We start from the raw sequence: 13,566 nt of genomic DNA on the forward strand, positions 1-13,566 counted from the left end.
GTGTGTGTGTGTGTGTGTGTGTGTGTGTGTGTGTGTGTGTGTGTGTGCGCGCTCGTGCACACGCACGGGTATGTGAGGGATCAGAGGACAATCTAAATGAGCTCATTGTCTCCTTCTACCATGTGGTGCCCCCCTGGATCAAATTCAAGTTGTCTTGGTGGCCTCACCTTTACTCACTGAGCCATCACAGAATTGCTGGATGCCTATTTTAATTATCATACATGGATCTGACATTATGTCATTTCCAAGTGAAATTCTCTGAAAAGGCAGCAGGATTCCAGAAGAAAAAAGACAGAAGCACTTTCCTGGCCATGCATTCTGCAGGTTCTTACCATCTTTATACGCAGGAAGTTGCTTTGCGGTGCTTTCATTAAACCCCTCCAGCCTACTTTAGGCCATGCAGTCCTCTGAAGTCAGAGCTTCCTGAAGACAGGTGTGGCCAGTCAATGGCCTCTCTACATAAAGCTACCAAACCCAGATGTCCCTCAATGGAGGAATGGATACAGAAATTATGGTACATTTACACAATGGAATACTACTCAGCAATTAAAAACAAGCAAATCATGAAATTTGCAGGCAAATGGTGGGAACTAGAAAAGATCATCCTGAGTGAGATATCCCAGAAGCTAAAAGACACATGGTATATTCTCACTTTTAAGTGGATAGTAGACCTATAAGATAGGATAAACATGCTAAAATCTGTACACCTAAAGAAGCTAAGCAAGAAGGAGGACCCAGGGTAAGATAATCAATCCTCACTTAGAAAGACAAATGGGATGGATATTGGAAGTAGGAGAAAATAAGTAACAGGACAGGAGCCTACCACAGAGGGTCTCTGAAAGACTACCTAGCAGTGTATCAAAGCAGAGGCTGAGACATATAACTAAACCTTGGGCAGAGTGAGGGAATCATATGAAAGAAGGGGGAGTTAGTTAGACCTGAAGATGACAAGAGCTCCACAAGGACCAAATGTATCTGGGCACAGGGATCTTTCTGAGACTGATTCTCCAACCAAGGACCATGCATAGATATAACCTAGAACTCCTGCTCAGATGGAGCCCATGGAAGCTTAGTATCAAAGTGGGTTTCCCTAGTAAGGGGGACAGGGACTGTTTCTGACATGAACTCAGTGGCTGGCTCTTTGACCTCCCCACCCCTGAGGGAGGAGCAGCTTTGATATGGCACAGAGGACATTGCAGCCAGTCCTGATGAGACCTGGTAATCTAGGGTCAGATAGAAGGGGAAGGAGGACCTCTCTTATCAGTGGACTTGGAGAGGGGCATGGGAGGAGATAAAGGAGGTAGAGTGGGATTGGGAGGGAATGAAGGAGGGGGATACAGCTGGGATACAAACTAAATAAACTGAAATTAATATAAAAAATTTAATAAAAAAAAAGGAATGGCTATAAGGAGGCAAGGCTCTTGTTGCTATATTTAAATTTCCTTTTGCTAGACTCTACCCTCTCTCTTGCAATTTTGCTCAGAAAACTGTGTCAGCCTCCCATTCTTTTCCCATTGTTCACAATTGTCCCTACTACTTCTCCACACCACCCCTGGAGTTGCCTACACTTATCTACATTTCTGCTTCTATGTTTAATGCTATCCCTAACAGTGACACCTAGTCCATGCCCTTGATATCTTCTGCTGACACCTCAGACCCATCTTTAACCTTCTCAATGACTCAAGAGTCTGAACCCCACCAACTACACCAACAGCTACAGTCTTCAAAGGTAGGGCAAGAAGAAAGCAGGATAAACCTGCAGGGCTCTGTTTGCCCTTCTGGTCTACCTTTGCCTGCCCGCTGTGAATAACTCTATGGCTCTACCAAATAGCCTTTCCCTATAGTCACCCCTCTGGGATCTAGAATTCTTTCCTCCCTACAACTTCCTCAACCTGAAGTACATTATGGGTTCTCTTAACCACAACTATACATTTATAAATATTCCTTTTCTTAACCTTTTATCAGTTTCTCCATTTCAATGTAGCCACGAGGAAGAGACACATATCAAAGCTGCTTTGGAAATATGACCTTGGGTACTTTAACATTTGTGTTTCTCTTCATTTTTCCATATAAATAAAAACACCAAGAAATAAACACTACTTCCTGAGTGTGAACACATACCAATAAAAAAAAGGTTTTGTTTTAGCAAAGAGCAGACCTAAAACTTAGGACTTTCTCCTGTTTTATTTTTGTACAGTGAAGAGAAGCACAAAGCCTCAAAGTGACAGATAAGTGCCTTCAGGAGGGACCCTTTGCACACTTACTGTCTTTTGCTACTTTTGCTAATATACTTTTCAACCAATTTGCCATGATTATGAGTTATATTACAACAAATTTCTTAAATAGATATTCTAATCCTAAGTATATGAATAACTTAATGTTTACACACAAGATTCTTGTCTTTAATATCTAATTCAAGGTTAAGTCCATCACAACATTACTTATATTTCATAACCTTTCAACCATTATAACCTTTGCTTATATTTCAAAATGCAGCCTGGAAACTAGGATTTTGAATAGCTACCATTTTATCATTTTACCATTGAAAACCCTAACAATTACCGTCTATTTACTGATATAATTCTTTCCCCTTACCAGGAAATTTCATTGAAATCTGGCAGCCATGTATGAGTCTGTGACATCATCTACAACAACTGCTGTTGGTGGAAACAGACTGAGGATTGCTGCCCTCACCCAACAAGAAAGAGACACAAGGCTGCCAACCCAGTACCATCCTCTCAAAGTTTTTTTTTTTTCTGCAGTCACTGAAATGCACCAATAGTTTAATGCAAACCACATATAGTTGGTTACCTGCAAGTCAGCATCAAATTCATGCTTCAGGTGTGCCTCCTCTGCAGCTTCCACCAGACGCTGAAAAATAAGAAGGCAATAATCAGAACCAGAACTATCACCTAGATTCCACCACACAGTATGAAAAAGACGAAGGTATTTCCCATTTGGAGAGGATGGGTCACCTCACTGGTATATATAGCTGCTTCCCTGAAATGGAAGGGTGTTCTACCACAGTCGAATTTTAGTTTCTGCCATCAGCATCCAATTATGTATCCTAAAATAAATATTTGTCATCCATGAATTCATGCATGCATGAATTCAGACTCTGCCATTCAATTCTCAACAAGGATCCAAAACTTATCAAGAAAGGATATAACTTAGGTATCAATCAAGATTGATTAAGTTGCTCTGAACCCAGTTCTCATAGGTTTAGGGTCTTCCTCATTGTTTTAGAAAAGAACTCTTATTTTGGTTTCATTAGTCATTGAATGCCAGTTCTCTCTGCTGCACTTCTAATATATCATTCTCAAGAGATAGTTATTTGTGTTTTATTATATGCCAAGGTAAATGCCAAGATTAAATTAATACTTCAATGAAACTACAACTTTTACTCTTTTTGGTAAACTAGACTCAAGTTCATCATCACTTACTTTCAAGGTATGTAGATATTACCCAGGGCTGTATAGATAGTAGGCAAGCACAGTACCACTGACCCTTGTTTTTAAGAGATAAGGTCTCACTTTGTAGCCTTGGCTAGCCTAGAACTCACAGTCATCTGGCACCTTCTAAGTGCCAGGATTATAGACCTGTGCTACCATATCTGGCTCGTATTCACATTCTTATGAAAAAACAAAGATTTTATGACATCTGTTTTTATATAAAGAAAATCACAAGTTTGTGTTGATCTCTTAGTTGTCTGGAATCAACAGACAAACATCTCATGATTAACTGGATGTGGATATGAAGAGGTGGAGACTGGACAATGGTAGAGATTACCCAAAGCTTCTTTCTCCATAGGCCGTGAAGAGAGAGACTAGCTGTTCACAGAAAAGAATCTAGGAGGGGAGCATGAATTATATTTTCTGGTCTCCCTTTGGTAAGCCACCAGGACCTCTGCTCTAAGCAATCAAAAACAGAGCCTGAAGAACATGGTACAACCACAGCCGTACCATCTGATCCTCACTCTGTCCCTTCACCATGACAGGCTGGGGAAGGCCCATCTTGCTCTCCATCTCAGATATCTCCTATAAAATATATTGGTGGGTGACTATATAGTTCTCCATGTACAGTGCCCTCCTTGGCAGCATTGGTCTTACCTGAGAACTTCTAGAATTGAAAGATCCCAGGTCCTACCCACCCAAACAGAAGCTCTGAGAGGATCAGCAATGCATTTAACAAGAGCTCCCTGCTTGGTACCATTGCTGTTGCTGGAGTCTGAGCAAAGGTTGCAAAGAGTGCTCATTCCAAGTTCTGCCTCCCCTGGGGCCCTTGAGAACAAGAAGAAACTGGGTACATTGCCCTGCCCTAACATTTACGTGGATCATGATATTCCCAGAATCCCTGCTGTCATTGTAGCTTGTCAGCCCCCCAGGATCAGTGTATACTCTGTAAATGTATCTTCATGCATTGTGACAGATGAGTGACAAGAAGTAATAGAAGAAAGCTATGTCTTTGAGGGCTTATTCTTTTAATCTTTGTATCAGGCTTAGAATTGCTAAGCATGTTTCATGATATCAGTTCCATGTGGAGATTTATGCATAAATATTATGCAAGACTGAACACTTACATTACCAAAACTATTCACACATCTTGAGCACTCATTTACTTAAAACACCTTTAAGCATACTGAGAACCCAAGGGAAAAATGATGAAGTATCTAAATGATAAAAATATATATATATATAAAAGACAAATAAAACTTCACAATAACTGTAATGGTAGTACTGAAAAGAGCGAAGAACTGGAGTAGAATAAAACAATAAAGTAGATTAGGAATGACAAGAAAACGAGATGGAAACGTCTAAGTGGAAAGAGGACCTGCAGAGCATTTCACATGTCACATTTTATCTACATACGAAGGAATGTATCTGTATGTATAAGTGCCCCATACACACGCATCCCATCTAACAAACTAATTCCTCTGTGACGTAGCATGGACTGTATTTCACGTCTAACATATCTGCTCATGTATGCACACATTTGTATGTATGCTGCATGTGTTATACACAGCTTACAGAGCCCCCATACAGCATAACATGAAATGTATTTCAACAATAAACACAGTGCACAGTATCATGCCCAGGAGGTAACACACTGGAAACAACTGCCTCTTGATTCGCTCCTGCTGAGAACAGCCAAACACACCTATGTGCTAGCAGCAGAGAGGGCTAATTCTTCCGGTCAAAATTGTTATGTTCATTTTCAAGTTAAATGGCTGCATGCCTTTAAAAAACTTAACTGTCAGAGAGATTTTCCTATCATTGTCTCTGGAGACAACGACCGGTGATCCTTCCTATATGAAATGGTTCTTACAAAGGGCATCATGTACCATAAGTTTACCTAGAATTGAATCTGAGGAAAAAAAATCTTAATGTTAATAAAATAAAAAAATAAATTAATATTCATCTAACAAAGTCGAGACCATTTGACTTCAAGTTCTGGTATGTGGCCATGAAAAGCAATAGCCTATAGCATCTTTCTCAGGAGCAAATATCCTTATCACCCAAGTCAAGTGAGATCAGCTTTAAAAAGTAAGTTTGATTATCACTTACAGGCAAGAAAAAAAAATCTATTAAATTTGCTAATATTCTTATGTAAGTACCGGTCACAGAGCCTGGGGAGAGCGTCTTCTCTATCATATCTGTTAGAGAGGCAGTGTACTTTAATAATAATAAGTTAATTTTCTCTTATATGAATTTCCCTTTTGAATCTGAAAATGGGATTACAGAATTGAATGTGGTTTTTAATTAAAATTGAATACTGGAAATTTTAAAAAGGCTTTGAAGACTCCAGCCTGAGCTTTGAGGTAAAGAAAAACAGAAGCATTGGCCACAACCTTCCCTCTCCCTCTCCTTAAAGCCTCTTTGCTCTATAAATATGGTAACAATATAGTAGAATGTGCTTGCTGGTCCCAGACAAAGCACCTAACTGGCTAAAAGGTTGTAATTTCTGAGGCAAGCCACACTGCACTGCTTTTTATATTTCTACATAACTCTTCCATTTTAGTGAAACAAATACAAACAAAAGCCATCTTTATAAGTAAGAAATGCTACATGCCACAGCCAGTGGACAGTATTTATAGCTGCAATGAAGGCAGAAATGCCGAAGGGACCATGGGGACATTAAAGCACTTTTAAAGCATTTCATTGAACATCACATCTCACTCCTTGTGACAAGGACTGCATGTGTGCATCTCTACAGCTTCATACAAAGCACAAGCTCTCGTTTCCTCCCCAAACACTTAAGTCAAGGTCAGAGGGAAAGACATCACATAGACCAAACTTTCTATCATGGTCCAGAAGCCGGGACAGCAAATTGCAGTGAAAAAAAAAATGGATAAGAAGAAAATAGGGTTTTGTTGTTATAGTTCTATTTTTTCTTTTGTCCTTGGTTATTTTGGCTCAACAAGGGATGAAAAGAAAACATGGGATGTCTCATGACAAGTGGGAAAGGTAATGGAACCTTGACTCTAATTCCAAAGGAACTCACTACAGACTCCTGCTGATAGAATCAGCAGGAATAAATTGTGTACAAAAAAAAAAAAAAAAAAAAAAACCGCTCATGAAAATCCCCAGAGTTGGGGAGAGACAATTACAGATGAAAACCCTTAAAGCAAAACAGTCATAAAAAAACAAAACAAAACATATGGAGCAGCAAAGAACAATTTTTATTCCCCCTGTTAAAGCTAAAAGCCCTGTACTGTAAAAGCTGCTATAACGTGATGCTTGCGTTTAACAAAGATTTCAAAACAGTTCATATATTTTAGCAGGTTTTGTTTAACATTTTGCAACGATACATTTAATACTTATATGAAGGCTCTAATGCCATTTAAGAAATGAATTCTTCCTCAAATAAGATTGGAATTAAACTACAGCGACTCTAAAGAAAACGCCTGTAATCATTAGCATGGGTCTAGGCTACAATGATGACAGGTGCGGAGTCAGCCAATGAACTGTCATTAACATCAGGGCAAGGTATTACTTGTCTCCTATGTCAAATCAACACAAGCTACATGTGCCGAGAGTTGGGGCATGAAATCATCAAGGCAGAATTAGTGACCAGTGTACTCAGAATGGCCAAGTTTGTTTTTCTTCTCCTAGACACTGTGCTTTTTGTTTTACAGTTTGATGGAAAAGAATTACAGCTTATGAGCATCACTGTGCACTCAGGACTAACATTACCCACGATGAGTTACATGGGAGAGGTTTGAACATGGCGTGGAAGGCTCATACATGAAGACCATGGAGACCCAGATTCCTTACAGTCATGTACTTCCCAACCGAGTACATCCCAGAAATAAAATGACCTATCTCTATCCTCCTTAGGGGTTGTTGGTACATCAGAAGTTGTTTTCAGGAACCCAACCACAATGAGATGGATCTGATCCGGGGATGCAAGAAACACTTCTGTCTTATATCAAGAGTCATAATTCATTTAAGACTCATTGCAGGGGCTAAGGAGATAGCTCCGTGGGTAAGCGCACTTGTTCCACAAGCCTGAGGACCTGAGTTCAAATGCCCAGTGCTCACATAAAGAGCCAGGCATAGCTGCGCATACATGGAATGCCAGCATTAGAAAGCAGAGACAAGTGAACCCTATCTCTTACTGGCTGGGCAGCCTGCCCTAAACAGTAATTTTCTGATTCAGTGAAGAGGCCCTGACTCAAGGAAATCAGGCAGGAAAAGGAAAAAACAAAACAAAACAAACAACAACAACAAACATGCTGGTCCTTCTCTGGCCTCTGCATGAGCACAAACTGGTGTCAGCACCTGAGCACTCACATGCGTGTACCACACACAAACCTCACATAGGACACACAACATATGAATGCACGTGTGCGCGTACATACACATATGCCTAATATTTTTCTTTACATTGAAAGACATTAAGTAAGATATTCAAATTTCTATTTTTGTTCCTACTGCTGATGAAATCTTTTCCCCTCTGGTCTTGTGAGGCACTTCCCAGCTCTCTGGAACAGAGTAGGTAAATTGAAGCTGCTTCCATAATTAGCATAATTAGAATTATCTCCAATAGTCTCCATAGGTGGTTTGGGAACCACTAGCAGTCTAAGAAACATTGGGGGGTGATTCACAGAAGGGGCATAAGGGAAAATGGCCAGGAAGGCAGAGACATATTCCAGAAACAGCAAGATTCAAGCTACACTCATGAGAAATAGGAACATCCAGAAGAAAAGTGGAAACTAAGGCAATGTCTCAGGCAATATGAGTCTGGGGGGTAAGACAGTATTTTAAAAAGATATATTAGTCAAAACCCACACAAAGATCATCTTATTGGCTAAACAACCAATAGGCCTTCACCCAGAACAAAGGGAAGACTCTAGAAAGATTGACAAAGGCAAGCAGTAAGACAGGGTATCACTGTTTCCTACTCCTGTGCTGTGGCCACAGTTGAAATTATATCTGAGATTCTAATAATATTCCATAATCTTTATTGATACAAATGTTTTTACTTTTCAATTCCAACAGAAGTGGCAAGGACAATTCACCAGCTATCAAGAAGATCGTTCTTTGGAGAAAAACAGCTTTTAAGAAGGCTTCATTATTTCTTTTTGTTCCTGTAGAAGAAATAAGCTTTGTTGCACACGAATGAACATTCTGTATAAAATGACCTTCTGCCTGGAAGCTGCAGAGCTTGCTTCTGCTTTACAAATGGCAAGCATTTCAAAGTGGATTATAAAAGCACATCTATAAGGTTTCCAGAGGAGGCAGGTATCAGAACAATGGGCCAGAAGCATCTCTCCAGTGCACCTTGTGGAGTGAGCCTACCTTCCATCACACCTCCCCTTGCCTGTCTCCTTCACACTATGTGTGCGGGCCTTTTACAAGACACAATAAGCCCAGAGTTTCTATCAGGAGACAGGATCACAATCAATAGCAAATTATCTTTGTTTCCACAGGAGGTACCTGTTATCAACTAGAGCCTGATTAAATGAATAACCTGTTATCAACATGGCCAATTTCCAGACTAAGACCATTTCATTCAACATGCCAGGCTGCATTTGCTGAAGTGTGGCATTTGCTAAGCTGAGAAAGAGGAGACCAAATGGCTCAAAGAGTTACCCAAGAACCAAGGGGGGTCTGGGAAAGGTGGGAAGAGTAGACAGTCTTAATCACAAACCCTTTCCAAAAGAATCAGTATTTTAAAGAATGACTTTCTGCTTCTATGAGCCCCTGTGAATGCCTTAGGGTTGACTATCAACATCAAGGCTATTTACATAAAAAAAAAAAAAAAAACTAGAAAAGTCCATTCTGGACCCTTTGGTTAAGGTGCCTGGGGTATTTTGGTTTTGGATAATGATCTCTGTTTTGTGTGCATGTAAGCATGGAACGTGTGTGGGATGTGTGTACATGTGTATGAGGGCAATATGAACCTGCACATGTCTGTGCAGTGGCCAGAGGAGAACGCTGAGTGTCCTGCTCTGTCCTTCTTCACCTTACTCCTTTGAGGTTGACTCTCTCATTGCACCGAGGGCTTAGATAGGATCCGGCAAACCCCAGTGAGCCTCCGACCCCCACAGATCTGGGGTTCAGGTGTGCACATGCCCTAGCTATCATGTTAGAACTGTCTCTACCTTCCCAAGAGGGTAGTCAAGGATCGGTGAAGGCATGACCTGAAAAATGGACATTTGTTTCCACACCAACAGAAAAATGTCTTTTCCTGTGACTCTGACAATGGTGACTAAAACCCTGTCCCACTCTTTATTATAGCCCTCCCTGAGCTTCCTTGGGATGATAACTAGAACCCTCAACAGCAGAGCACTGAAGCTAATGCCCAACTAATCAGGGAGACAGGAACATCTGTCCCAGACCAGATGAGTCATGCTTAAGGTAACAAGGTGCAGGGGAAGGTTATAAACTGGAATTTCTTATGAATCTATCAGATAACCAGAACCTCATCCATCACAAGTAGAACCCCAAGACACTGATTTTGAAAGCTTCTGGGCCCATTTTAACAAAAACGGGCCTCAGATCTCAAGGGCAAGGAGGAACTAAAGTCAGGCTCCCTGCTCATAAGTTGCTTGGCACACAATGAATCTGGTAGGCTAGGCTAGAGCAAGACCGTGTGTGAAGCACCACAGTGAGTGAGCATGATAGGAATGTACACACAGAATACTTCTAAAGGATTCCACACAGGCACAAGATGCTATGAAGACAGGGTACAGAAGAGACAAGATTTCCCAGCATAGAACAGCTTGGCTGGAACAGGAATCTTCACAGTGTCTGCGCCTCCCACGATTGACTCTCACGCAGGCAGAGCTTGGAGGAGGGCCTCAAGTTCACAGTTACATGGAGGTTATGTGAAAGTTAATTCTGCTGCCAGGGACAGGACCCCAAACCTCATGTTCACAAATGCAGGGCTGTGCACCTGCTCTCTCTGTGCTGCAGTTAAGAGCCCTCTACTCCCCTTTTCAGCTTCACTGGTAGAATCTGTGATCGGTGAGGCTGAAAATGGAATAGATTGAAAGCTTTGACTGATGTCCTCCCAATGACAGGGACATGGGAATTAAGCTGTTGGACAAAGCAAGCTCCTTTGACAGATGCACATATGAGATGCAGCATGGGCCAGCAAGTGTGGCAGGTAGCCCCTAGCCCCCAGATCTACCATACTTAGGAAGTCAACATGTCTTCTTACCCAGAACAGAATCCATGATCCTCTGACTTCACCTTCTCAGGGTGGATTTCCTCAAAGCTGAGACAGGGGGAAAGGCTGTCTGAGTTCCTCCTTTGCTGTTTGAATTCTTTCCACCCTCATCCAAATGTTTACAAGAGCAATTTCAGTTTGTGGAGGGGAACATGTTATATTGACCTCAAGAGCTGGCTCTGGGGTCACAAAATGTGAATTTAAATCTTGACTCCAGTAGTCCCGAGATAGCATTCTGGGCCGAAGTTCTTGACATACAATAAATGAACATTTTCTTGCTGGTGTTGCTGCTGCTGCTGCTGCTGCATTACTGATATGACAACAACGACGATGATGGTGGTGACAGTGATGATGGTGAAGATGACAATGGTAATGGTGATGATGACAACGATGATGACAAATGATGCTAGGCACAGATGATAGTGGCACCTTCATCGTAACAACAAGCAGGGAAGCATAGCCAGTATGATGTGAATAGGAGGGTCACACAGTATATTAACAGTTGACCAACAGTATACTTCCTGATCTATGTAACACACTGTCCCAAGAGCTCTGGTCAATAGCTACTGCTGAGTCTCACCATTGCACCCCTGAGGGAAAATACCTGGATCATCTCAAGTTCACACACAGGGAAAACAAAGTTCAAAGGGGTTGCAATTCCAGGGGAACTCACAGCAAGAATAGGCAACTCTGCTGGGCATGACTCAGGATATAGGATGCTTCTTCAAAGAGGTGATGGTGAGCCAGAGTGAAAGGACCAGAACAGGGGAAATCAGCTGCAAGAGGTGAGGGAATAACAGACCAGCATCCCTGTGACTTTCTGCTGGGATGTGGGGTAGGACTGGAAAGTCAGAAAGGGAAGTAGGTGAAGAAAAAAGTCCTGTCCAAGAGTCATAATGAGCAAGGACAATGGGTTAGTTTGAGGGAGCATATGGCTGAGCATTGGTTACTTTTCTCATTACTGTGACAAACTGTGTTGGAGAGGAAGGGCTTGCTTTGGCTGTCAGTGGACAGCGCTGTGTATCATGGCTTAGGAGGCAGTAGGAGCACAAGGCATCCGCAGTCAGGGAACAGAGAAAGATTGCTGGGGATGCTAAGCTTCCTTCCTCCTCTTTTCCATTTTTATTCGGCCATGGAGTTTGGTATATGACCTGGTGCCATCCATATTCACCGTGGGTCTCCCCTCTTCAGTTAAGCATCTTTAGAAACGTCCTCACAGACATACCTCTGGGGTATGTCCTCCAGGGGCATCTAAATTCAGCCAAGTAGATTACCATAGCTCTGCACAGTAGGAGCCTAAACCCAAAAGATTAGAACAAAACTTTAATTACTCTTTAAAACACAGGTGGTAGAAACGCTGGAAAACAAACCAGAAGGGATCAATAGTGGAACATAACATGTAGAGGTTGTTTTGATGTAAGGCCCATTATGCTTGGTCCCTTGGCTTTCAGTCCTAAGCAGGAGCCACACCTTTTCCAGCCAGCAGGGCTCTGGGTTGGATTTCTGAAAAGATTTGATCCTGGAAAGAAGAAATACGTGAAATATGACAGCAACTGCAGGAGGCAAATATCTTTTCCCAATGTCACCATCCAGGTGTCCTTCTGCAGACAGCTGAAACCTCAGCGGCTGGCTCACTGCAACCAGCACTTCCTGTGTCCCTGAAATGGGCAACAATTTCCCTGGCCTTTGCTGCCTCTGTTCAGTCAATTATCTTGAAACCTTCATTGTTGGTGTGTAATCCCTGCCTGCTATAAACAAGAAAATGTTTGTTTTCTGATTATGTGACTGGTGGAGACCATGGAAACCTAAGTTCAGAGGAAGGATAGGGGCAAAGGAGAGAGGAAGAAAGCCACCAAAGTCACAGAGATGGCAGCGGGGTGATGAGATACATACTCGCAATTGTTTATGAAGACAGTTAACTTGATGACACTTAGAATCACCATGGAAACAGACCTTGGCACACATCTGTAAGGGTGTGCTATATTAGGTTGACTAAGGGAGGAAGACTCCTACTAAGTGTGGGTGGCATCATTCTATGGGCTCAGGTCCAGACTGCGCGTAGAAGAAGAGAAGGCTAGCTGGAAGCAGCACTGTTCTTCCTGACTGCAGATGAAGGTAACAGATGCCTCCAGCTGCTGCTGCCATGACTGCACCATGGGGGGCTGTACCCCAAAACTATGAGGCAAAATAAACTCTTCCTTCCTTGTGTTCATCCAGCTTTTTGTCCTGTGACGAGGAAAGCAACTAATACAGTATGTACATCAAGAGAGGGTAGTCAGGAAAGAGAGAAGGCAAGATGGAGGAAAGGCGGGGGAGAAAGAAGGAAGTAGATAAGAGAAAAAAAGAGGTAGGATGAAAGAAGGGGAAAAGGAAATACATAATGAGAAAGGGGAGAGGGACAACCAGGCCCATGGGAGGAAGGGATGGCAGGGAGGGCTCCAGAGACAATGATAAAGCTGCCCTGGAAAGCCCCATGAAGACACAGCTCACGTAACTCCAGAATCCTCCCTAGGATCACAAAGCTTTTGCACTCGGGCTTCTACTCACAGAGCCTTAAAGTTACGTTTTCACATCATCCCCTGAAAGATAATAGCTGTCAAAGCAATACTACAGCACTATAAGGGAATGACTTAATGTGCCCTCCCTTCCACAGGCCTCCCAGCATACAGGACACCTTAAATCTCTCTCTCTCACACACACACAAACACTGTGTGTATGTGTATTTTTATTGGAATTGTTTCAAATTGGAATATAACTACATCATTTTCCCCTCCCTCCAATCATCCCCATGTCCCTCCTCCACTTCCTCTCTCCCTCTCAAATCATGGCCTCTTTTTTCTTTTCTTATTATTGTTACACACATACACATACAACTTTTACTTTACCCTT

General features: G+C 42.0%; 1 protein-coding gene across 3 annotated transcripts in view; it reads right to left on the reverse strand.

Annotated features, from left to right (window-relative positions):
* The window catches only part of Cacna2d3 (calcium voltage-gated channel auxiliary subunit alpha2delta 3), an 818,761-nt gene that overhangs the window by 564,929 nt on the left and 240,266 nt on the right, over window positions 1-13,566 (reverse strand). For all 3 annotated transcript variants that reach the window (XM_055612383.1, XM_055612382.1, XM_055612381.1), the window contains exon 4: window positions 2,812-2,871. In XM_055612383.1, the coding sequence (XP_055468358.1) occupies window positions 2,812-2,871 (60 nt within the window). The remainder of the gene's footprint in view (window positions 1-2,811; window positions 2,872-13,566) is intronic.

This window comes from Psammomys obesus, unplaced genomic scaffold (genome assembly GCF_907164565.1).
Source record: "Psammomys obesus unplaced genomic scaffold, mPsaObe1.curated_primary_1811, whole genome shotgun sequence".
NCBI lineage: Eukaryota > Metazoa > Chordata > Mammalia > Rodentia > Muridae > Psammomys > Psammomys obesus.